Consider the following 26,265-nt stretch of genomic DNA (forward strand, 5'->3'; position numbering starts at 1 on the left):
TCTTACCGTTTGGTTACAATTAAGCAAATCAGAATTGTTAATGGACTACTACATAGCCATTTCAGATACATGTTTGTAAAGACTCTTTAGAGGAAGAGAAATTATAATTAACGTTAAGTGAAAAAAGCAACAAATTTGTTGTGTACATTCCTCAGGTTTTCCTGTATTCTTTTTACAGTCTGAACAACAAAACAATGAAAGATATTCAAAGTAAGGTCCCAAGGCTGGCCTTCCTGGTGAGTGTTTTTTAATAACTCTTTTTATATCTTTCTCTCTTTACATCACCACCCCCACTTCCCTGCCCAAATGAAGTTTTTAATGAAGATAGCACACCACCGAGTCTCAAGTTGAGACCCAAAGTACCCAGACTTAGTGTATCAGGTTATATATCCTGTAAGAAAGACGATTTCATCAGGTAACCAATGTGAAGCTCGCCCCTGCACCCCCATCAGCTAGCAGGTTATCTGGAATTCATCCTAGATCAATGACCTGTTGGACTCAAAGAAGCCACCCCCAAAAAAATTGTATAAAAAGATTTATTGAAATTTATCAATGACAAACAGACATAAAACTCAAAGTTTGGCTCTTCTGAGGGGGAGGAAAACCGGTGCAGATGTTCTTTTATACAGATGAAACACGGGCTAAGGGATCACACGTCACTTCAAAAGCAATCCAGAAGAGGGACAGGAAAGCAAACCTGTACATTCGCTAGGAATTTGCAGTCATTTCAGATTTCCACTAGGTAAGAAAATACAATTTTGCGTTAGTTTTTCCGTGCTCGGGTGTATGAAAAAAAAACCCAGCCGACATGCAGCAGCGTCTCCTGTGCTTAGGTTAGTAAAAATGGTCTAAGCACAGGAGGACACGTAGAAGAATTCTCTTGTCATTTTGTAAAACAAAGCGTTCTAATATTTTACAGAACAAGATAGGACAGTTTTGTTTTTAATCTTTGAAAGAGGTTGAAGTTTGAGGGTTTGCTTCTTCTCTTTTAATTAGAATTACCAAATCCATTTTACTCCTAACTCAGAAGCCTGCTGCTCTCAGCTCTCTGGCTCATCACAAGAGTGACACCAGAGTCTTCTTCGGACAGTGGAGCCCACCACCATCTGTGAAGAGGGAAAGGGGACGGGAGATGGGGAAGATCCCCCGACTAGTGCCAAAATACGCCTTTCGGTTGCTATTTACAAACCAGGGCGCTGGCTGCCTCTAGCGGGCCCAGGAAAGGCGGAAATCACGGGAACCAGAACAAGAGGTAAGATGCGGCTGGTGCTCAGCCCCTCCTGGGCTTTGGGAAACCAAACTGAGGCCAGCCATGGCCTTCCAACCAACTCAAGAGACTCGGGAAATACCAGGAAACGTCAGAGATCTCCAAACCGTCCTCTTTGAGGGTAAGGAACAAACGCTCACTTGTGTGTGTACTCAGCTATCGCAAATTTATCAGGGACAAAACAGACACAAAGAAAAAGTAGGGGAAAAAAATAAAGAGTGGCAGTAAAAATAGTATTTTATTCCACCCCCTCCCCCCTCCCTCCCCCCACAACCCCCAGTACACTTTTCCCCTCTCGTTCCCACAGCAACGTTACAATCAGAAAAAAATAAGTTTCGGGGAGCGGGATTTGGGGGGGGTACGGGTAAAAACAGTCAAATCACAATAGGAATTTTTCAAAATAGGTTATTCCACTTAGTCATCGTCTTCTCCCTCATCTTCAGGTTCTCGTTTTCGCTTCTGACCCCTTTCTTCTTCTGGAAAAGTAAGGAAAAGGCATTCAGATTAAACACGGATCCTGCCTCCTACTTAACCCCCCCGCTGGGAAAGCAGGGGACCGTACGTCTAGGACGCTTTGCCAACCTTGGCAAACCAAGGCCAGGTCCTCAGGACCCAGGCCATCTACTGTCAACTGAGGGGGCCAGCCTGCTACCCGCGGAGAGTAAAAACGCTGCCGTACCACCAAGCTCCTCTTCATCTTCCTCATCGTCTACTTCCCCATCGTTATAACCTTCCTCATCCTCCTAGGAGAGAAGATGGACACCGGACATTAGGAACGCCCCGACCGTGGGACACGTGGAGGATGCCACTTTCCCTGACACCGAGCTCAGAAAGGTAGGGGCCGCCCCCAAGCCCCTCAGAGCTCCCACAGACCTGCTTCGCACCGGTGAACCTAAAGCAGAGGTTCTTTTGTATCAAGGACCCCCCCTTTAAGAATCTGTAGAAAGTTTTGAACCCCTTCCCTAGAAAATACCCACATTACACACAATAGCTGCAAACAATGTCAGCAGAGGGGGGTAGATTCTATCCCCCGTTAAGAATTCCTGACCTGAAGTCCCTATAACTCAGGCAGCTCCGCAGTGTGCCCTCCTAGGGGAACAAGTTTCCCAGCCGACTCTCCATCGTGTGAAGTAGGCCGAGCTTTCATCTGTCCTCACTCTAGTTTTGGCTTCAAGAGAAGACCCCAGTCCAGACCCCAGTCTGTGGGTGAGTGCAGCCCCTTCACCGTCTTGCAAACTTGGGTCACTTGGAGGGAGGAAAAATACAATTCTCACCCCCTGCCCAGGACATCACTCCCACCTCCGTGAGATTCAGCAAGGGATGTGAATTCACCCTCAACACAGGACCACGCTTCACGCTGCTCCGGTAGATCCAGGCTAGTTGAATCTGCATGAACACTGTTCCTAAAGTACCAGGCAGCCCATTGTTTAATAAGAACTTGGCAATAGACTTCTTTTTGTCAAGGGAAATATCCTTTCATAATGTCACCAAATAGTTCCTTAATCAGTCTGTTTGCTAAGAGTGTGTGTGTGTGTGTGTGCGCGCGCTCTCCTTTACTGGAAGCTGGAAATTTGCAGATAGTCAATGAGATTACTAAAAACAACCACAGCAAAAAACCAACCCCAAACCAAAAACAACCTCTACATATTGGCGGCTCCTGACAGGAAGAGCAAGACGAAAAATCCATTAGCCAACATGACTTATTGCCCTGTCCTAGGGGGGACTATTTTGCTAGGTCTCTATTTTTAAAATACACAATATTCTTCAGAGGTGAGCCTAGCAGCCTACACCTGGGTAGAAGAGACACCCAGCAGCACAACTTGACGGGAACCAAGCCTATCTCACCAGTTTTCTCACTAACCCCGACCTGCCTCTCCCCAGCTTGTGGGGGTCTGGCTGGGAGATCCCGCCTGAGCAGGTCTGTGTGGCAGACAGGTATCTGTGCCCTTGATGGAGAGAGACAGGGAACGGGGGGAGAAGGCAGGTACCTTGTCCATGCTGTCATCATTTTAAACCTCTCTCGGTCTAAGTTTTGCAATTAGAAAGAGTTGACTTAGAAATCTGAAAAGCCAGGGAAAATGACTCTGCTGTTGAAAGACTCAGAACATCCAAACACAAAACCCAGCACACAGAGCCAGGACCTTGGAGAAGGGTGTGAAAGCCTAAAGCAGTAAGTGGGCAAACACTCCCTTGTCCTTAAACATTTTACTTACAAATTATTTTATCCTCTTAAGCCAGTGAATTGATCCCTATTTACAACCCCGCTTGAAAATGACACCTATTGTACAGGTGAGGAAATAGGTTCAGAAGGTCACGGAACTTGTCCAGGGACACCCAGCTAGCAAGTGGTAGAAGCTGGGATCCACCGTCACAGACACATCCCAGACCTTGTTAAAAAATGATGCCAGACAGTGTTTGGATAATGGCGCTGCCGCTGTGTACAGGGAACCCTTGTCACCCCCTGAGGTGGAACCCAGCAGTGTCTTATCCTATTACCCACCAGTTCAAGGCAGTCTTCGATTTTCCTTGGCACACTGTAAGTGCTCACTGAATTAACATACTGATGCAAAGAGGTAGAAAAAGGGGATGTGGACTCTACAGGAACTAATTTTCATGTGGAAACAAGTGCCAGGCTTGCCCCAGCAGATGAATCCCCTCCCTCTTTCTTTTCCAGGGCCAGCTGCAAGGCTTGCCTCTCCCAGACCAACCCAGTAACAGGCCCTGAAGTGGGTTCAATTCCCAGCCAGGGCTCCCGGCTGCCGAGGCGGATCACCGAGGCAGTTAGTGGGACTGACTCAGAGGCAGCAGGGTAAGTGAGGGGGGCTCTGAGAGACGGTTCCCTGCCCAGCCCAACCTCTCACCTCTTCCTCTCCACTCACATCCTCCTCTTCACCTTCCTCCTCCTCCTCCTCGTCCTCCTCATCTTCCACTACCTGAGCATCTTCATCGTACTCTTCCTCTGTGCAGTGGGAATGGGGACAAGAACAAACTGGTGGTGAGCTGGCCCTTCCCTCCCACAGCACAGGCCCAGGGCCTGGCACCAAAGGTGTGGGGCCCACGACTCTCCCACGCGCATCCAGGCCCACAGCCTGGATGCTCTAATGTGACTGAACGCATCCTAAAGTAACCCAAAAGATAAGCATCCTAAAATGATCCCAAAGGTAAGCCCTCCTCCCAAGTATTACGAAGACAAAAGATCTCTCGTGGAGGCTGAGATGGGAGAGAAAATGCCGGATCAGAGAACCAAGTTACAGGCCTGGGACAGCTGAGAAGTCAATTCATTCACAAAGAGCATCTAGCCAAACGCACTGCCCTAAAGGTGAGGAAACTGAGTCCCAGAGGGGGAGAAGTGAGTTGTTCAAGGTCACACCTGGAGTTAGCGGCAGATCTGGGCCTAGAAGCCTGGTCTCAGGGCTCCAGTCCTGGGACCTTTCTGTCCCATCACAAGATGGAACAAACTAAGACAAACAGGGTGTCTGAATCCCTTGTAACATACTCCCACCTAACAAGGGAAAAGCACTCTTACATCTGAATTATTCAGGCAAGGTCTCAACCCTCAACTTTACTCTGGCCACAAGGACCTGCAGGGAAGCCGCACTGAGCTGGCAGCGTGGGAAGGAAATGCGAGGCTCTCCTTCCTTTTCCTTCTTTCCTTCCTGTGGTCCCTGACTGCTCACCACACCACCAGGGAGCCCAACGTGCTGCCTGCAGCCTCCTCTGCTTCCTGGGCCCCTGGAGCTCCTCAGTCCTCATCCCCCTGGTCCTACCATGTAGTCCCGTGGGCGGCAGTCAGCTGGGGGCCCCACGACCTCTCCAGCTGTGACCTCATCTCCACTACCGGACCCTAGATGGAGAGAGGGGACCCTCAGGCCACACCCCACCTTCCTCCATCCGCTCGTCCCCTCCCTGGAAGAGTATCTGAGTCCAGCACCACACTATAGAGAGACACTGTAGGATCTTATTTTCAGGGGGACTTTGGAAAAGGTAAAGAAACTGAAGGAAGACTCAGATGGTTTTTAAGGAGTTATTATGCAGTTGGAGAACCTCAGGATGTTTCTCTGGGGCTCAGGCCCTGTTATTTTAGGGGCGTCAATCAATGAGACAGACCAGGGACAACAGTAAACAGAGCAGACAGCCCACTCCCCTCCACAGTTCTAGAAAGAGGTCGATAGCCCTCGGGGGCCGGTGGGGGCCCCCTGACACCCAGCCCGCCCCCCCCCCCCCATAAAGCCTGGCCTCTCCCTGGCGCCACTCACCATCCTCATCCTCCTCGTCATCCTCCAGGCCCTCCACGTAGCCCTCGGCGTCCGAGTCGGGGGCCTCCTTGTCGTCCCGATCGTAGCCATCGAGATACGTGAGCTGAGGAAGGAGCTTGAACACGTTTTCTCGGTAGTCGTTCAGGTTGGTCACCTCGCAATTGAAAAGGTCTAAGCTCTTGAGGTTTTCTAACTTTTTCTGTAAGCAAACAACAAAGTTGACAGTGAGCGGCGTGGGAGGCGGGGTGGGGAGACAGATGGGGGGAGGTGAGACGGCGTGCAGAGCTCCAGGCTCACGGGTGATGAGCACACTCTGGTTTGGCCCTGCCCGGCCGTCTCAGCCCTGGTCGGGGGGCCTCATGTTCATTCACGTGGAAGATGAGGATCTTCGAAGCCTCATCCGACGCCAACACTTTTATTCTGCAATTACAGCTCTTGCCGTAACAGTGACGCACCTGAAATTAAGCCGGGGCTCTCTTGCTGCAGCAGCCAGGAGCGTTGCTGCCTGCCCCTGTGACTGAGGAGCCAGAGAGAAACTGAAAAGGCCACAGGAACAACAAACTACCTCCTTCTATGAAGAAGAATAATAATGGAAGTTAACATAGCACGCTTTGCTGCCTGCCCCTGTGACTGAGGAGCCAGAGAGGAACTGAAAAGGCCACAGGAACTAACAAACTACCTCCTTCTATGAATAATAATAATAATGGCAGTTAACATAGCACTTTACGGATTAACTCAATTTATCCTCATGACCCCGATAAGGCAGAAATAATTATTCGTTCATTTTACAGACAAGGAAGTAGAGGGCAGAGAATTGGGATTTGATCAGGCAGCCCAACTTCAGACCTGGGCTCTTACTCTTTGCCTGTCAAAAAGGACAAGAGAAAAACCAGTGAAGCATCCAGATTTTGTCCATAGTACTTAACACAATTTGCTTTATCAAAGCTTTATGCATCGATGGGTTCTAGGCCCATATTATACCCACTTGGTGGCTGGAATCTGAGGCCCAGGAAGCAAAATGGTCATACATCTAGCAAGAAACAGCTGCCTCCTGACTTCCTACCTCACACGTCTTCAAGGCACAGGAACCCCACCCCGGGCCAAGTCCCTGTTCCAGTGGGGCCAGGCATAACTGGTGATTAAGGCTACTGTCCCTCAGGGTCAATGTCAGGAATGAGGCTGCTCTCTTGAGATTTCGTGACTGAGACCCGGTCATTCTCAGCAGAGGGTCAAGGGCAGGGAAGGAGTCCGAGCTGCAGACTGGGTGGGTGAGGCCAGCATCCCCCAACCAAAGGCAGTTCCCCCACCCTCAGAAATGAGTAAAACACATTAATCACACTGATAATCAGGGAAGAAGGTACAAAACCATGTGTGGTCTGGGCAAGGGGGGGGAGAGAGAGGGAGAGAGAGAGGGAGAGAGAGAGGGAGAGAGAGAGGGAGGGAGAGAGGGAGAGAGGGAGAGAGGGAGGGAGGGAGAGAGGGAGGGAGGGAGAGAGGGAGGGAGGGAGAGAGGGAGGGAGGGAGGGAGGGAGGGAGGGAGAGAGGGAGAGAGGGAGAGAGGGAGAGAGGGAGAGAGGGAGAGAGGGAGAGAGGGAGAGAGGGAGAGAGGGAGAGAGGGAGAGAGGGAGAGAGGGAGAGAGGGAGAGAGGGAGAGAGAGAGAGGGAGAGAGAGGGAGAGAGAGAGAGAGAGACTGATCTATAATGGTACCCAAATCACAACTAAAACACACATATACAGAACTTCAAAGATATTTTCCTTTTATAATGAAATTATGAAATCAAGGCTTCCAGGTAGATCAAAATAGCTTTGCTTTCCCCAAGGAAATTGGTGGAAGACCTGAAAGAAAGTTCAATGGGAAGCATAGTCTAGTAGTTGACCCCAGGCCACAGATGAGCAGGTAAAGTCTGAGTTGGGAGGAGAAATGCCAGCTTCCCGTTCTGCCACGCTGGCCCATCAACCTGCCCTTCAAGCATCCACGAAGGGCAAGGAACGCGTTTTGGACAAGAACACAAACTGAGAGATGCCCCAACTGCCACTCTATATACCCAGAAAAGGGAGACGTGGCTCACTTGGCCAAATATCCCCATGGCCTTTCCCTGTTGTAAGGTGCATGGCTTAGGAAGTAATTCTTATGTATATATTTACAATAAGTGTTAATTTAATGCGGTAGTTATTTCTACATTTCAAAAAAGCTATCATGAATCAGTGATACATCTTACAGTTGACTTCCTTGAAGTCAAGGGAGTACAGTCATTCAGATCTGGGTAATGTAGAAACTGTTATTCTAACCATGAACCATGACCTGCCCCTTTCTGGCTAGTGAATCGTGAGGTTTGGGGTGTGCTCAGCTCTATGTGGACCAGCGGAGGAGGAAATGCGGCCCAGATCTCTGAGTCCCTGGTCACCATCACACCCAGGACTGGTGACCAGGGTCCCTCTTCTCTACGCCCCACAGGGGAAGGCCTGCATGGGGCTCCCGTGCCACACGGCTCTCTGTCATCCCAGGGGGCCTGTGTCAGGACCAACCCACCTCCCACGGTTCAGAGGTGCTAGCCTCTGGCCAGTGACCCAAGGAGAAAGCAGGTGACCACCTCCAGGGTCAGCTTAATTCCCGGATGGCTCCTCTCTCCCCAGTGAAGGGCACAAGCCATGCTCTAAGCCTAAAGAAATGACAGCTCGGGTTTCCAAAGCTGAGCAGAAACTATAAGAAGAAAAGCACTAGACCAGAAATTGAGACCTGGGTCCTACAGCATCCTTCACCCTGATGCCCATTCTAACTGTGCGACCCTGGTCAAGCTCTTTAACTTCTCTAGGCCTCAGTTTCTCTACGGATGGGCCAGAAGTAGGAGCCCCGACTCTATCTCATGGCACACAATCAGAGTAAAAACAAAAAAGCATGTTATACAAATGCAAAAGTAGTATTCCCTGATATCAATCCCTCCCACCCCGGTGGAGAGGGGAGGACCCAGTGACTCACCAGTGGCTCTATTGTGCTGAGGTCTTTAATTTTGTTGCCACTTAAATTTAGATGCGTGAGGTTCGGACACTTTTCTGCCAATACTTCCAGGCCCCCTGAGATTCTGTTATCGCTTAGTTCAAGCTAAAGAGGCAGGGAGAGAAAAAGCAGAAACGGCTTTTAAAATGAAGGCTCTGGGCTCAGGCAGCCGGCTCCCCGCAGACAGGCCAGGAAGGGAGTTGGCTAAGGAAGGACCTGGCGGGCGTGCTGGGGCTCGCACCTGGCCGCCCCCCTTCAGTGACGCTCCCTCAATGTGGAACAATGACCCTTTCCTCCTCCCCAGCCCGGCCTCCCAAGTACACACGCTCCTCCGCTCTATTTACCTTCTTAAGTTTGTTTAACTTTGGTAAGTTTGCGACTGAGGTGAGGCCTACGTTGATTGTACTCAAGAACTCCAGTTCTTCAAATTCATCTGTGAGGCCTTCGATTTTGCCTTCATTTGACCGACAGTTGTCCAGGACAAGCTCTTTCACCTGGAAAGGGAAGGAGGGCGTGAACCAACTGGGCGAGGAATCGGGACCGAGGCCGGGGTAGGGGGAGGGCAGGAGGCAGGCCGGGAAGCATCGCAGCACCAGCGCCCACCCTGATCTTTCTGCCTTTACCAATGCTGGGGGGATCTAGGGGAGCGCTGCGGTGAACGGAGCTGCAGAACCAGGGGGCCCCTCCGGACAGGAGCCTTGGCTGGACTGGAGAAGACAAACGCAATAAGCCCCGCTGCTGTCGGCAAGGCTGGGGGCGGTGTCTCGTTCCAACCCTACCGCCACACCTCAGCCCCCAGCTCCCCACGGTACCAGCCATAACACTGTTGGCAACCTCTCGGCCTTGCCACTCCATCAGAGCCCCTCTCCCAGCGCCCACCACGGCCCCGCCTGACCGTCTTACTGAGGCCAGCTACCTACGACTTCGCCTCCTCAGCCCCCCACGGGCCTTTCACCTCCATGTGTCCGTGGACGGCTCCCAGGACGTCCCCGTCTGCTTGCACTCGTACCTGCCCCTGCCACCACGGTCAGAGCCTGCCCATCCGGCCTGGCATTCACCACTTGGCCCCACTGTAAGGGTCACAGACCAGGGACCCCTCCAACTCTCCATCCTCTAGACCAGCGCTGTCCACCAGAACCAACAGAACTTCCTGCGACGATGGAAACCCAACTAAGAGAAGAGCCACTAGCCACATGTGGCCGCTGAGGTGAGGCTGAGGAACTAAGTTTTACATTTTATTTAGCTGGTTTCTTTTTTTGGCCACACCACACAGCACGTGGGATCTTAGTTCCCCAACCAGGGGTCAAACCAGTGGAAGCGCAGAGTCTTAACCACTGGACTGCCAGAGAGTCCCAAATTTTATTTAGTTTTAATCAATATAAGTGTAAAGAGACACACGTAAATTACCATATGGAGTATCATGGCTCTAGACTTTGCTCTTCAGGGTCCTGGGAGGGAGATGTGGAAGGAGAGAATGGATATCCACAAACCCAGGATGGACCCATATAGAAATGCTGAGGTTGGCAAAGTCCAAGAGTTAGTCTTTGGAGGCACCTCTGTGGCCCTGCCTGCCCCCGCCAACTCCCTGGAGGTGGTTTTGCCCTATTAGAGTTCTTAGATTCCCCTCTCTTCTCTTCTTACTCAAAATTTGGGCCTTAAATCCTTATTTCAGATGAGATAGAAAGAGCTGATAAACAGCTACCGTCTCATTGTGTTGTTAAAAGGCAGACCTGGCTGCAGGTTCCAGCGCAGATGGTAGGGAGACAGGCTGAGGAAGAGTCCTCAGGTCTCAGGCCTGAAATGACCCAGGGGAGTCAGCAAGGGACGCCAGGCTGCCTGGCCCTCCAGAGAGATGCCCAGGGTTATCCACTCCTGTCCTGAGCTGATAGAGGGCTGCTCCCTGGCCTTCCAGGGCTGGCAGGCACCTTAAAGGTGATCCTTCCTGGCTGCACCTGGTGCTTGACACAGCATCTCCATGTGCCCCCTCCCTGCAGCCTCCAGGAAACATGTACTGACGTCACCTGGATATGATGCCTCCCTGGGACTTCCACCCACAGGTTCGGATTTCTCACCCATGGGTCACTCGGTACAGGCCCGTCCTTCTCCATAGCAGCCCTGCGTTGTCATTTCCTGCTGAGAGGCAGGGAGCAGGCTTTTCTCCTCCTAGATAAGCAGACAGGCGTATTCTAAGCAGTCCCTGTCCAGGGCTGCTCCCTGCCTCTCAGCAGGCCCATTTGCCCAGCTTCTTCCTGCACGGCCCAGGATGACCGTCTGTCTCAGTGGTCCTCCTACTCGGGCGTCCCTGGGCCAAGCCGGGGGAACAGATCCACAGCAGGGCTCCTCAGTCCACCCTCGCCAGTGGTCAGACCAGGAGCGCTCGGGGCACGTCTGGGCCACAGCACCCAATAGTTGCCCTGCCTTCTTCTTCCCTGGTGGAGAGAGCGAGCCTGCTCAGTCTAGGACTACAGCAATTTGCCAGAAGGGGCAAAGCCAGGCGAGGCAGCTCTCACCCAGGGCTAGCAAGCTCTCGGCTCAAGCACCAGCGCCAGGGCCCACCTTTCCCCTGGATCTGGGATGGGGGAAGTTAAGTTCTTTCCCACTCTCTCAGTCCCCAGGGGAGGGGGTGTCCAGGTCAAGCCACCTTTCTCAAGGTCACTGCAAGTGTGCCTGGGAATAAATCCCATGAGGCCTTCTGCCCTAGGGCAGGAAATCAGTGTAGAGCCAGGAAACCAGGCCTTAGGGGAGCAGTGGAGGGAGATCAACTTTCCCGGGGGAGGGAGAGTCACCTCCCCTTCGTCTGCAGTTACTGCTGGGGTCACACAGCCACTGGAGTGGGCTCCTCCAGTCACTTCTTTCCTTGGAAGGCCCTGGGAATTGTTTAAGCTCCACCAAAGAAAGACAAATATGAGAAGGGCTTCCAGTCCACCCTCAAAGATTTCAGACATGTGGTTTTTCTAGATGGGTCAAGGGCTTCTCCTCTTACGGCCATCATCCAAGGAGGAGGCCTCAGTAACAGGGGGAGATGGTGCTGTGGAGTCAAGGGAATTCCTCCTGGAAGTCAGCCTCTATCCCGGAGAGGCATGATGCTGCCTGGGAATTTTACAGACAGACCCAAGGTTCCAGCCCCAGCTCCCAGCACCATGCCCAAACTGGTGGCCATTCCTCTCGGGGACAATATGCAAGCCACCACTACTAATGCTTTTATTAAAAACAATCATGGGCTCTTTCCAGAGCCCTTAGCAGGCACACTCTTCAAAGGCACCGTCTCGGTTAATCCTCACAATCGCTCCACGGGGTGTTCCTGGGGTATTCTCCCAGTTTACAGCCACATCTGAACCACAGACCCTAAAGCCCCAGGAATGGGCATAGGAGGGTATCTAATGGACCCCGATGGTCAGTGTTGCCGCAAGATAAGGAGGGTTTCCCTGCTATTCCCAAGTGCAGGGCACAGGCTCTTACAGACCCCCAACTGATCCTACAAGCTACCCTGACGGCACCTACACCCCCTTCGGCCCCTCTTCTAACTGTTCCACCGGCGAGTGGGGGCCACTCCCAGCGGTCCCACCCTGGTTACACTTCCTCGGTAATCAAAGCACAAAACTTAACCCAGCCCCCGTTCCAATGACACTGCAGTCAGTGGGGGAGGATCTGGAGAGGGGCCCGGGGGCCTGAGACCCTGCTCTTCCCCAAGGAGAAAGAGGCTGCTTCCCATCACTCGGGAGGGAAAGCCTGTGGTGTCTGGAAGTCCAGGTGGCTGCTCCAGGTCTGTGGGGCCTCCGGGATCCCCATGGTTTCTGCATTTCCTTCCTGGCGGTGTTTCAGCCCAGTTTGGGGAGAGATCAAAGAGGGGAGGGGTGGGCTGAGGCTTACACCAGAGAGGCCAAACCACATCGGGGAAACCCACTGCCTCTCTGTGAGGTGATGAGTCACATCGGGTATGGCAAGTAAGCAGCCTGTGAAGTGTCTGTAACGCACCAAACAGGAAAAAACAAAAACTCCAGCCCGAGAGCTGACCTGTGGAGGGTATTCCGTCCACCCCCTGTTCCACCTGCTTCCACACAAGCCCACGCTTTCTTACAGCTCCAGGGCAGGCTAACGTGTTTCAAAACGTCAAACCCACCCCAACCTTCCTTAAACTGACTTTGAAACCCTGCTGCAATTCCAGCCCGCTTCCTCCCATCTCTGCTCGCTGCTGCTGCTGCTGCAAACCCTTCCATGTGAAGAGAACATCCCTTTTACATCCAGGGTGTATTCTGCTTAAAAAAGAAAAAAAAAAGTGAGGCCCATTCTCCCCGCCAAACCATGGGTGTGAGCTAAGTGCAAAGTTAAAATTAAACTGAAAATTTGTACTTTGGGTTTAGACTCTCTCCCAACTCCACTGGCCGTTTAAAAATATCCGAATGCGGTTACTCTCTCCAGAACCCAAAACTGGAATTACTCTGCTTGTATCGGGAACTTTTCAATCACCCCAAAAACCCTCCACAGGATCCTTTGCTTCATTCCTCCAGCGTTAACACCCAAGAAGTGTCTGCATATTCATACTCAGCGCCCACCCCCCATCCCCCCCGGAGACAGTAGTGGGGGGGTACTGAGGTTCCCAGGAAATCAGACTGCGCGGCTCCGGCATTTCCTGAAAAACTTGTCCCCAAAGCAAGGACGCAGCAGTCATTTCTCACCAAGGGGAGCTGAACTGTCTGTGATAAACACGAACACATTATTACTCTAAGGAACAACCCGTTGCTTGTTTCAAAACTGTGAAATCTTGTCTTTACAGATCTCTCACATTTGACCATTCCTCTCTACTGCCGGCACTGCAGTCCTGGTCACGGTCATCTAAGTCACTCTAAGTCTGCTTCTGCTTCCAAATGGGGTCCATGTAACAGTGGGAATGCTGGACTACTGGGAACAGGCCCCCACCCGGAGGCCAAGGCCTGGCTGGCTGAATGACTCTGATTCGATCCCTGAGGTCTCAGGCTCTGCCTCGAAGAAAGGGGAGGATGATATCTGTTTAACCTATAAAGTGCAAACTCTGGCCTAGAAAACATTCCTGGCTTCCCGCTGCCTCTGGGAAAAAATTCAAGGTCCTAAACTGACCCAAGGAGGCCCTCCACTCTCGACGTCTCCCCACTTCCTCCAATCTCATCGCCCCCTGCCCACCTCTCACACTCGCCTACAGATCTAGTTAAGCCCGCCTCCCCAGGAAGCCTTCTGCACCCAGCTCTGAGCATCCTGGGGCGCCGAGGGCAGCTGCCGCATGAATCATTTAATCGTGTATTAAGCATCCGATCCTCCTAGAGGTCAGGAACTGTCCTTCTCCGTAATCAGCCTAGCAGGGAGCGGACACCAGAGCAACTGCTTAACAAATGTTCCTGTTTATCGTGCCAGCCACAGCACTAGGTGCGGGGGCATGCAGAGGGAGACAAAGCATCGGGACACAGTGCAACCAGTCCGATACACGTTGAATGAGCCCTCCCTCATTATAAACAATAACAACAACGTGTTCTCGTGTGTTTCGTGTCCCCCCAGGTAAGCACAAGCCCCAAGAGGAGGTAGGTCAGTGGTGCACCCTCTTCTTGACCTGACCCCAAGGGTCTGCACTCAGGTCTCTTGCCCGTAAGAAACCCCTCTCTCCACCCAGCAAGCTCCTGTGACACTGTCCATCTGAGCAGCTGAGGGGACACGGAGGTGACGGAGAGCCACAGCTGGGGGTCCCTGCCAGCAAGAGGTGTGGTGGTGGGCTAGGAGGAGACAGGCCCCTGGTAAACAACTATAGTCCACTGTGCCACGTAGCAGGCCCGAGGCTGGGAACAGGGTGCATGCTTCGCACGCCTCCACCCCGAGAGGATGGGCACACTAAGGACAGGCAGGAGGGACCCAGAAAGACCAAGAAAGGGGATGCACTAGAGCAAAGCCAGGGCCGGCCAGATAATTTGCAGGGCCCAGTGTAAAATGAAAACGGGAGACCCCTTGCTCAAAAATTGTTAAGAATTCCCAGACAGTGACAGGAGCGCATTAAACCCAAGAGCAGGGAGGGACCTTCTAAGCATGGAGCCTGTGTGACCACACAGGTCACATGCCCAGGAAGTTGGCCCTGATTTAAATGGACAGCTTGGGCCTAAAGCAGGGCCCTCTGAAGGCCAGAACCAGAGAGAAGGAAGCTCGAGAGGGCGCTGCTCTTTATTTTTCCAGCACTTCCTGAGGCAATGTGGACAGGTGGGCAGAAGGCAGGCTCCGGAGTCGGACGCACCTGGCTCGAGTTCAAATTCCCCACTGCAAGCTCATCATCTCACCTCTCCTGAGCTCGTTTCCTCCAATGACAATAGTGCCCACCACTTCGGGTTGGATTAGATGAAACAATGCACTTAGAGCATCCCCAGCTTGGAAAAAGCCACCTGCCTGTTCCCCAATCCACGGCCTGCGGATTGAGTCAAGGCACAAGAATGGGAATCAAGGCAGGCCCGCAGCTCTGAGTCACCCCTGCTGCCCTCAAGGCTTCCTCGTGGAACAGAAGCCTCTCCACGTTCTGGACGGCTAAGATGCTGTGCTCAGAAGACACCCCCTGCTGGATTTTATACCTACACCTTGTTTTGTTTAGTTTGTCCCACGAAACTCGAAGCCTGATCTTCTTTTCTTTCACCAAACAAGAATGTAATAAATATTTGTAGCTTTGGTTTCAACCTTGTCAGTCCCTGACCAATTTAGTTTTCAGGTCCCAGGCTTCCAACAGAAGACTTAAATCAGATTGACCCCGTGTTTTTTTGGTGCTCATGGGTTTTAAATAGGTCAGCTTTTAAATGGGCCATCCCCTGTTGCAGATCCCGTTTCTAGCTCGAAGACCAACTGTTTGAGACACCGAGGCTGAGGGGAAATGGGCTTCTTCTCAGAGGTGATCGATAGCACTGATAGACGCTTGTGGTTCTGTCCCTAAAATCTCTAGTTCTGCTTAACAGTCAGTGTGGCAAAAGATGCAAAAACCAGTCGGGTTCCATGGGGGCAAAGTCAGGCTCTGGGGGAAAAGCTGGACATTTCGAAAGCTTAGAAAGGCCTTCAGGATCATCTGGGTCAGTGGCTTTCTGACCACAACCCACAATAAAAAATACATTAACACCTTGGCTTAGCACACGTTTTTGTGTGTGTATAGGCATACACACTGAAACAAAACTTACCCTGTTACAATTACTCTTTTCTATTACGTTAAAAAATAATTTTTTAAAAAAAATGTGACCCACAGTTTGCAAAATGCTGGTCTAGTTTAGCTCTCTTTTTCTAGAGGAAGAAGCAAGGTCCAGAGTTGGCCAAGAGCCCAGGAACCCCAAGCTGCGTGATTCTCCTGCCACGCCACACCACGCCGCTGCTCTGATCAGAAATCAGTCCCCGGTGGAAGACCGGGGAATCAACCACGTAGTTTTCGTGTTTCTGCTAATAGGAGGCTGTTCTGCAGCCTCAGTGGTAGCTAAGACTCAGGTCTCCATACCTCTTAAAGATCTTTTAAAATCTTAACTAAGGGGCAGAGTCCCACCTTACTTTAAAACAAACAAACAAACAAAAACAAACAAAAAAATCTCTCTAAGAAAAAAGCATCTGGGTCTCTGGATTTTGTTTGTTTCCTACAATAGAGCTCTGAAGGCACGGGTGGGAGCACATGGCGCGGGAAGTCGGTGACGCCATCCTTATTATTTTAGGGAACCATGGAAGGCAGGCCGAGGCTTGCTGCGGCGGTAATTAAGCTGTCGGCAGGGCCTGGGTAATAGGCTAAGCGCCGGCTGGGGGAGGGCCCACATTAACATAAACCCTGTGACTGGCTCCCTCGCGGCCTGGAACCTGCTTCCTACCTCCTGCCCCAAGCTTGGGGAGGACTTGGTTTCTGCCTCGCCAAAGACAGAGGAGCTGGTGCCACTGCAGATGCTTCTCCGGCCAGAAGAACAGACTCAGGGCAGTAACCCCAGGACTGGCACAACTGGTATAGGAGCTGGGCTTTGGGCTTATCAGATGGACCTGCTTAGCTAGTGAAGCCTGGCAGAGCTGGAAAGCAAATGTTATGCCTTTGCTTTCCTCCCCTTGAACCTCACTCCTCTCTTCCAGCCAGTCTAGATTCTACTCCACTTCAAGGACTTGTCAGTTCCATCTCCTGCAGGAAGCCTTCCCTGATTGCTCAGCCCTGCCCTAGCCCTGCCTGACTTAACAGCAGGTGAACAATTCCCAGAGCCGGAGAAAACAGGCCCGGAATGCTGTCTGCGGGAAAGGAAGTGGGGAGGAGTCAAGCTGGGTCTGACTTTACTGTGTGTGTGTGTGTGTGTGTGTGTGTGTGTGTGTGTGTGTGTGTGTGTGTGTGTGTGTGTGTGTGTGTGTGTGTGTGTGTGTGTGTGTGTGTGTGTGAGAGAGAGAGAGAGAGAGAGAGAGAGAGAGAGAGAGAGAGAGAGAGAGAGAGAGAGAGAGAGAGAGAGAGAGAGAGGGAGAGAGAGAGAGAGAAAGAAAAGTGGGGACAGGGAGAGATGAGGGTTTTGGAACTGGTGAATGACATGATCAAGCGAATATCTAGCAGGCTGCATCTTCTAACTGGCTGTGTCCCTTGCTACCTTCAGCGGGTACTGGAAGGTGTGAGAAGCAGGAGTTGGAAGCAGAGCCCAGGGAAGGTGCAGTCCCAGCAGGCAGTGTTTGAATGGTGACCAGGGGAAGGAAAAGGGACGAGAAGCACGGAGGTTTGGTGCAAAGGATGTTCGTCAGGCAGTCTGATGACCTGGACTCTGGGCTCACTTTGCCACTAACTGTGATGTGCCCCGGGGTGGGGGGGGGAGTCACATCCACACTCTCTGGGCTTCTACAGTCCCCGAATCCGCACACTGGACAGACAGACACGAGATCCCTTCTAGTTTCAAAATTCTGTGGGTCCACCCACTTTTAGTCCTGCCCCACATCCAAACTCAATCATTGTTCCCCAAAAGGAGGTGGGAGATTTTATGGGCCAGAAGAGCCCAGGATTCATCGCGTTGAGGGACGCCAAAAAGGAAATCTGGGCCGCCGGGCAATTATCCCGGATAATTACTGAAATGCAAAAATCAATCATGTAGTCTCTTAAAACACACCGGGATCATAAAAACAGCCCCCAGGGCTCAAGGTTTTGGGTTCCGAATGTTGGAGTCTGGCATTGCCCCATCTGATGCCTGCCACCTTATAGGACAGCTTGGAGCAGGTATCTCAACACATGGGGTCCTACTGCCTGCTGTGCAATCCTGGGGTTCATAAAAAACCGCACCATCCATGATGATCCAAGAGCCACAGCACTGGCCCCATGCGACAGAAGAGCCCTGCGGAGAGTGAAGAGGAAGGCCCAGAGAGCAGAGGGGGTACATCCTGGGCAACCTTCCCAAAATGCTGTTTTGATCATGCCACGTCATGGCCCATCACTCCTTGTCCAGAAGCCTCTAATGGCCAAGGGAGTCAAGTGCCAAATCCAGGGGAGAATTCCCAGCCCCCCGACCATCAATGTCCCCTGACTAAAACCCTGTGCCTCTGTTCAAGTTTGTCCCTGCCTCACCCCTCTGCCAGCCTCCCTGATTGGCAGCAAACACAGTGACACCACCTGGCATTTCTTCCCCACGTTACAGTTTACGAAGTGCTTCCCCAGGCATCACCTCATTGAATCCACAGACAACTGGATCCCACCCCCTGGAAACCATCCCTGTCCGCCTACCAGGGCCCTCAGAGAACCATGGCTCGGTCACAGGATGCCTGGCAGTCTTTCGTCCTGTGGTCTCCCCTCCAAACACAGCCTTGCTATGGTCTGAGGTCTTGGTGTCCCCTGCTGGTGCCCTGCCCAGAGGGGCTGGCTAAGTGGTCAAACTGGACCAGGTCACTCAAGAGGAAAGGATGGAGCGGGGGAAGGCAATGGCTCTGACCCCTTATTCACTTTTGGAAGCAAAGCACTCCACTAACTCCACCTGCGGGCAAATTAACAAAATGATACAAAAATGGCTTCCTGGCCCCCTCCCCCCATCCCAGCTGCACTGATGTGGCTAATTTGGGTTCCTGAAATCAATTTCAGGGATTTGAGCCCAGCTGGGCTGGGACCACTTGTGGAAATCCCACCAGAGTCCTCGAGTCAGCAGGGTCTGAAAAGAGGACACAGCCCAGGGTCTCTGCCCTGGGTCTGGTGTGGGTGGTGACAGCTACCCACTCGCCAGGGACCAAGTGGAAGAATGGTCTGCAAAACAGAAGTTAATTCATTTCCTCAGCTTCACCACACAGAGATCCACAGGCCAGCGGTTCATAGCCCCTACCCAGCCCAGGCGAACAGCACAGCCCATCTAAGAAGACACCATTGCCTTCAGACTCGGGCTGAGACACTCCCCACAGCCCTCGTATGGGCCCCTGCCAAATTTCCAGTTGGCTTTAGAAAAGTGCTTCAGAGAACTAGAGGATCCCTCATCGTAACTCTAGGGAACCACTGGATCCAGTCCAGCTCCTCAGGCGACTAACAAAGCCAGGTGGAAACCAACACCGTGACTCACCCAAGGTCACACAGTTAGCCCTTTATGGAACCAAACCTTGGGCCATTTCTTAATCCTCTTAACTTAGGGCCCGCACCCCAAAGACACAGGCCTCTCCATGGTGAACTCCTTGAAGCAAGAGGAAACGGAGTAGGAGAAAGAAAACAGCTGTTAGGAAAAGAGCCCCAGGCCTGAACCCAGCCCTCCTCCCCGACCCCTGCCTGCCTCTCCATGTACCCCAGGAGGGCTGGCAGGGCAGAAGAGGCCAGGGAGGGCTAAGTGGACTCAGAGAAGAAACCCTCGACCTTGGCCTCCTTCCCTGCCACCTCTACCAAAATGACAGCCACATTGGCAATGACAGAAGCCAAGCGAACACCGTGGCACTGAAGCCCTCGTGTCCAACCACCAATCGGAAACCGCTGATGTGGGCAGAAAAGGGAACCAATCATGCAAAAGAACCTAAAGCTGGGGACTGAAAGTTTTTTCTCTCCAAGACCGCAAAACAAATTAGCCGAGGGTCACACGTATGAAGGAATTTAATCTCTTCCTCCCTTAGAGAAATGTGACATGTGCAGCCTGCCTTCGTCTGGAAATTAAGTGCTTATGGTAAAAGTATTGGTGATGGAAGTGCAGGAAATGCTAAGGAGTACTGTTAGTTCCATATGCTACTAGCTAGAAGGGGGAAAACAGGAGGCAATGGAAGGAGAGCAAGGAAGGAAGTAGAGGTGAGGGGCTGCTGGAAGGAGGGGAGAGGGATGGAACACGGAGGGCGGGGGGGACAGATGGACACTGGGAAAAGGACACAGGCAGTCAAAAAGAGGGCAGAAAGGAGAAACTTAAAGGCTCTGTGGGTTTTTCATTACTTCCATAGTTCCACCCTCTTCACCTACATCTTGGTGATAGAGCTTTACGTATATTTACTGTTTTTTAAAATATAGTACAGGTTGAATTCATTGCTGTTCACAGATTTACAGCTGCTTTAATCTTAAAATGCTAAAAACGAAGACAAAACAAAAACCTTCATGATTCTTGAAGAGTCAGCGAGGGGCTAGATAAATAGAGACGATGTAAAAAAAAAAGAGCCTAGAGATTTTAGTCTTCATCAGAAGCTCATAAAGGAGGTCCCCGCCAAGGTGGCCAACACAGACAAGGCCGTCCCAGAACACTCTGTTCTGATGGGACCAAACCAGAAACTCCAACACCTGAAGCAGAACAAACTTGAAGAGGGTGACAAGGGTGGGAAGGCTTCTGAAAACCATGACACTAGAAGAACAATGGAAGGAACTAGTAATGTTTAGGCCAGAGGTGGCGGTGACTCATGATAGCTCTCTCTCTCCAACTATTTGAAGGAGAGTCGTATGCAAATAAAAGTACATTTATTCTGTGCTCTCCAGCAGCCCAAGAGCTAAGATCAGTGTGCAGGAATTACAAATAGGTAGTTTTCGGCCCAGCGTAAAACATAAGAGGGTGCTTAAATCTTTACAGCTGTCCCACGAAAGAATGGCCTGTTCTAAGAAAATCAGTGATCCCCCTGTCCCAGTAAGCATACGCACTGGAGACTGCTCAGTGACCGTCTGCAAAGAACCGTACATATAAACAACACTGAACAATTATTAAATAAATTAATAATATTGTATGATGAAGTCCTGCATAAGAGATGAGCCTCGGGTCTTTTCACCTCTTAAAACGCTATGATTGATTCTTTCCTCTTTAAAGAAGCATTACGTGTTTAGGCCACAGGCCCGATTTACTCATTCAACAATATCAACAGAGTATCTGTCAGATGCTGGGCACCTGTGCTAGGCAGTGACCAAACAGCAGAGACCAAAACTGGGTGCCTAGCCCACGGGTTTACAACCTAGTGGAGGAGTGAGATAATAGCCAATAAGTGTATATGTCTATATACAACCTATATAATTGCTACAAAGGGAAAAAGGGGAAAGAAAAGAGATCATGACGAGAGAGGACTTTACAAAGCGTTCCAGGGAAGGCCGATCCAAGCTGAGCTTTCAGTGGGGACTTGAAGCCAAGTGAAGAGGGCAGAGGGCACAGCCAGGGCAAAGACCCTGAGCAGGGAGCATGCTTGGTCCTTTTGGGGGAACAGCTAGGATGACAGGTGGTGGTAACGGAATTTGTGGAAGGGAAGGAAAGGAAGTGGTGGAGTGAGAAAGGGGTGGGGAGAAGGCGCTGTCTGTCACACGCACTCGTGCACACCCATGGGACATTCTGCACCTAACTGGTGGCAGGGTGATGGGTTTCACAAGCAGTGGAAGTCAGAATTGTTTGGACCACAGCAAAGGGGGTAAGACCCAAGACCTGACCATAAGCCTGAGATTTCTCTTGCCTGTCCTTAGAGGAAAAAAGGAGCTTTACCCAGGACTGTGCTCACCCAATGTTTCCCAGTAGAAACGGCCCTCGGCTACACCCCTGGGGAATATCCTATGGCAGAAGGTTTTGCTTATGAGCGTTTGGGTGCATGAGAAGTAGTCAGAAAATGTGGTTTGGTTCCAGCCTTTACCACTTAGGAACTGTGTGGCTTTGGGCAAGACTTCACTGAGACTTAATTTCCTCATCTGTAAAATGGAGAGAAGAATCCCTACCGATCCCACAAATCTCTGTGGGACTGGACGAGGTAAACCGTGCTGTCCTGGAGGGTACAGGGAGGAATTTTACGAGCAAGTTTCATACCCAAAACTTGGCACCCCAGAGAGCAGAGAGGAGGTGTTATGCAGCTGATTCCCCCATACCGCCTTGCACTTAGCTCACAATAAATGTTTGCTGAACTGAAAAGCATTAAAAATAACCTGGGAAAACATGCTGCCATTTTTCTTTCTTCCTATTAAACTGGAGCACTTTGCCAGAATGCCCTGGAACAGTCTCTCTTCTCTGTAATCCTTCATTTAGGGGAAGAACCAACTGAGTCACATCAGGGCAGGGTGTTCAGAGGATAAAGTCCCAGGAATGGGGACAGGAACTGGGCCCGACCCCTCTGCAGAAGGCTCCTGGCTCTCTGCATCACCCCAGTCTTTCTCCAGCAGCCTGAGCTGATCCAAGTCCAGGCCACCAACGAAAGAAGGGTCCGCAGACCATCCTAGGACAGGGTCAGCAGCTCCTGGAAAAGCCCATGAAAACCAGAGATACACAATATATATACATCATGCCATCCACATGAAGCCTTGATCTAATCCAATCACCTCACTACAGATGGGGAGACTGAAGCCCAGATACATAGACTAGCTAGTTCAAAGCCACTTCTGTTACTTTCTTCTTTTTAATTTTTTGAATAAGTAACACAATCATTCTCAACATATACAGTTAATTCTCCTTCTCGTCCTCTCCAGTAACTACTCCACCCATTAAAAATCCTTCCAGAGTTTGTTTATACATACACAAACAAATTCAGAATCTTATTTTTCGGGCTTCCCTGGTGGCGCAGTGGTTAAGAATCCGCCTGCCAATGCAGGGGACACGGGTTCGAGCTCTGGTCTGGGAAGATCCCACAGAGCAACTAAGCCCGTGTGCCACAACTACTGAGCCTGCGTGCCACAACTACTGAAGCCCACGCGCCTTAGAGCCCCTGCTCTGCAACAAGAGAAGCCACCGCAATGAGAAGCCTGCGCACTGCAAGGAAGAGTAGCCCCCGCTCACTGCAACTAGAGAAAGCCCGCGCACAGCAGCGAAGACCCAACACACAGCCAAAAAAAAAAAGAAGAATCTTATTTTTCTCTCTTTTATACCAAATTAACATATTATACATTGATCTTTGCCTTGCCTTTTTTCATGAAGTTCGTGTAATATACAGTATGCAAAAAACCGTCCTTGTTTCTTATTTGCATTGTGTTCCATCGTGTGGATGTGCCATCGTTTTTCTTAACCAGTCCCTTATTTGATGAGTATTTGAGTTACTTCCAATCTTTTGCTATAATGTTGCAATACAGATAAGCTGGCACATATGTCATTTTGCATTCACCCAGCTTATTAACCAAAGACCTGGAATCAGACACCACTTCTGACCTGCGGGGCAGCAGTCGTAGAGACTGGGAGTTCTAGAATCTAATGGGCTCACCACTGTACCTGTGTGAACAAGTTACCTCGCCTCCATCCGTTCAATAATACTACTTAGAACCTACCAAATGCTAGGCACTGCACCAGGCGCCAACGATAAAGGTATCCTTGCCTTCTGTCCCCAGAGTGTTCAGTCTGGGATAGACAAGCAGAAGGGACTGCTACAGCACACGGGCAAGTTCAGTGTGCCTTGAAGGCCACCTGACCTCTGTGGGCTTGTTTCCCTGTCTGGTAACAGGGTGGCCAGACCTGCACTGTAGGGGGCGTTCTAAAGGATCAAAACGTAATGCTTGCTAAGTACCTAACACGAAGCAAGGCTCAGAGCAGGTACTCAACAAGGGATAAGCCTAACTCCTGTCCCAGAAGGGGTCTTACTGATGGCAAGGGCAGCAAGGTGTTCTAGGCAAAACACATGACGCTCACTGCCATGCCCGTTCACAACACTTTCCTTACAAAAGATTGGAATGCACTATTAGTTTTTGAGGCAGCACCCAAGCCCCTAATTATGTCTTAGCCCACTTTTATTGGAGAATGATTTGGCCTTCTCCCACCTTCCAAACACTCTTTCGTACTGTGAGGTATCCTGGGTATATTTCTCATTTGTGTGCACAAGCCCTCATGTTTGAAGTACATCCGAGTTGTCAGTGGAAACCCAGACACATATTTATTAAAGACCCTGGCACAGAAAGGCAAGGATAAAGTTGATTTTGTTGGGATTTCCCTGACAGTGTAAAATAATCATTTAAATCATTTAAAAAAAAAAAACCTGAAGGAGAAAAATCACTGAACCTCACATTTGTTTTGTTTACTTTTAAATGTGTTCTATTTCACAATAATACACTTAAAAAAATTTGAAATTCTGGCATCATCTGTTTTGCTTTCCTGGGGGAACAAATGCAGCAGAGAAAAGAAAGAAATGGAAGTCAGGAGTGTAGAGTATTTCCATATTAACAGCAGCCCCAAAAGTGGCTGAGAGGAGGCAAGAGGTCAAAGTTAAGATGCAAGGTTCCACGCATTGCTCTGAAGCCAACGACCTGGCTTTGCACCCAGCATAGCTCCTCAGTACTATGTGACCTTGAGCTAGTTCACTAGCTTTCTGAGCCTCACTTCCCTCATCTGCTAAAGTGGGAATAATCCCATTCATTTTGTAGTGTTTCTGTATAGATTAAATAAGAACAAATGAGTACCCATGTGCCAGACACCACAACAGTTAAAAACAAACAAAACACATACAAAAGATACTACTTTCTCTCAATACTTAGCAAAGAGATGAAAATCTAGTGCCTTTCCTTTAGAAGCTCAGAGCAGAACAGGAGGCATCAAATTACCCAGCCCCCATCATACTGGGAAGCCAGGCTCCTAGCAGGCTGATTAATGAAGTCTTACTTCACCAGAAGCTCCTTTCATATTCATGCAAGACGCCTGCTTCTAGATGAAAACTATCAGCCAATTAAGGCTCATCCCGGTCCTTGGGAGAGGGTGGGTCATGGCTGGATTTGTGATCTGACTTAACTGTGGGTTTCTCTCCCTAAAATAAGCTCCAGGGCCTCTGAGTTCGGCTCTGGCAGCGTCCCCCTTGCCCACTCAAAGGCGCTTGGCCCCCCCAAACCAGGTGGGGAGGGCCTGAAAGATCCAGATGGAATCCAAAGAGTACCAACAGGCGTCCTTCAAGAAACTCTGCTATTTCAGAAGGATGGATAGAAATCCCACCGTGAAAGGAGGCAAGAGCCTGTCGTTACCCAAACCGGGCCGCATCTCTGCCGAGACAGGAACATAACCAGCTCCCAGCGGTGAGGCCGTGCCTGGGGGGCTGACTGGCAGTTACAGATGTGTTCCTGCTCCCCAACCCCCAACACACCAGCCACAAATGAGAAGATAAATCTACTATTGTTAACGAACGCAATTTGGAAGTACCAATCTTTTAAAGTGCGAGCCTCAAGAGGGTGATAAAAGACATTATGGGACGAAAAGGCAGAGGGTCAGCTGGTCTGGGGAGAGGCATAAGGTTGAGAGTAGAGAGTACTGGCCAGTTATAGTTTGTCACTCTTTTGTATCATGTCATTAGCTCATGAATTCTCATCTTAACCTCGCTGGGCCTCAGCTTGCTCCTCAGCAAGATGATTCGTAGGTGCTTCCAAATCAGACGTTCTAAGTTGCTGGCTCAGGGGGGCCACAAGTCCAGCGTAGGCTACTCGAGCCTCTGCTCAAATGCCACCGTGTCAGAGAAGCCTTCCTGGGTCACCTATCCCCTTTAACACAGCTTTATCTGTCTTCGTGGGACCTATCACACCAGCTGTCATGCCTTTGCTTAACTTATTGATGGGCTCCCTCGACGGAATGGAAGCCCCACCTGGGCAGCCCAGATAATGTTCTTGTCCTGTTCACTGCTGTATCCGGAATGTTCAGGAAAGGACCTGGCACAGGGCGGGCATTCAATCAATATGTGGAAACGAATGACCCTCCACAGTATTTTCTATCTTCAGAAATCACCCTCACAACTCTGGCTACCATCAGGCACTAGCTGGCCAGCGCTGCTCATCATCAGGGACATCTATGGACATAATAAGCCTCCTGGGGCTGGCAAGCCATGTGCCCAATACGAGTCTGGTTTCCAGCACAGTGGGCACCTCAAACAGGGATTCAGACCTCGCTGGAGTCTAAGGTCACAGGTCAAGTTCAGAGGTGCTTTTTCACTCTCACATCTGACCCTCCTGGGTGTCCACTCCTGACAATGACCACACTGGCCACGGGATCTGAGGGAAGATTCCTGAGTGTCTACAGAGGCCAACTGTCTGCCCTGAACCAAGTCCCCCTCGCTTTTAAGAAGCCATCATTCCATTTCTCCTCCCAGATTGGCTGCTCTACCTCACCCCACACAGCAGCCCCCGGAGGGCCCTACCCTAGAAGCCTCCCCAGACTCCCAGACCACACCTCAACGTACAGACACACCAGCTCTCTTAACCGAGACTCACAAAGGCATGTCTGCAACGGAGTTGCAAACTAGATGGGGGCTCAGAGGAGAACCACTCATCATGGCAGCAGGCCAACCTCTGCAGAGGCTTCTTCAGGCCTCCCAGACAGCTGTGGAGCTTTACTCAAGTCCACGCCTGCCCACTCTCCCTGGGCTGCACCGGGGTACACCCGAATCTCCACGGGGAAAGGGAGACGTGCAGCAGTACAAGGAACGCCCCGAG

The 26,265-nt window shown here is 50.9% G+C and overlaps 1 protein-coding gene across 1 annotated transcript in view; it reads right to left on the reverse strand.

Moving 5' to 3' along the window:
* Window positions 1-522: 522 nt before the first annotated feature.
* Window positions 523-26,265, reverse strand: part of ANP32A (acidic nuclear phosphoprotein 32 family member A) — a 39,933-nt gene continuing 14,190 nt past the window's right edge. Inside the window, exons 2-7 of the mRNA XM_082839739.1 lie at window positions 8,864-9,013; window positions 8,502-8,624; window positions 5,524-5,722; window positions 4,129-4,226; window positions 1,947-2,010; window positions 523-1,743 (exon numbers count right to left, since the gene is read on the reverse strand). Of these exons, the coding sequence (XP_082695865.1) occupies window positions 1,682-1,743; window positions 1,947-2,010; window positions 4,129-4,226; window positions 5,524-5,722; window positions 8,502-8,624; window positions 8,864-9,013 (696 nt within the window). The 3' untranslated portion in view covers window positions 523-1,681. The remainder of the gene's footprint in view (window positions 1,744-1,946; window positions 2,011-4,128; window positions 4,227-5,523; window positions 5,723-8,501; window positions 8,625-8,863; window positions 9,014-26,265) is intronic.

Source organism: Leucopleurus acutus, assembly GCF_964270905.1.
Source record: "Leucopleurus acutus genome assembly, chromosome: 1".
Lineage (NCBI taxonomy): Eukaryota > Metazoa > Chordata > Mammalia > Artiodactyla > Delphinidae > Leucopleurus > Leucopleurus acutus.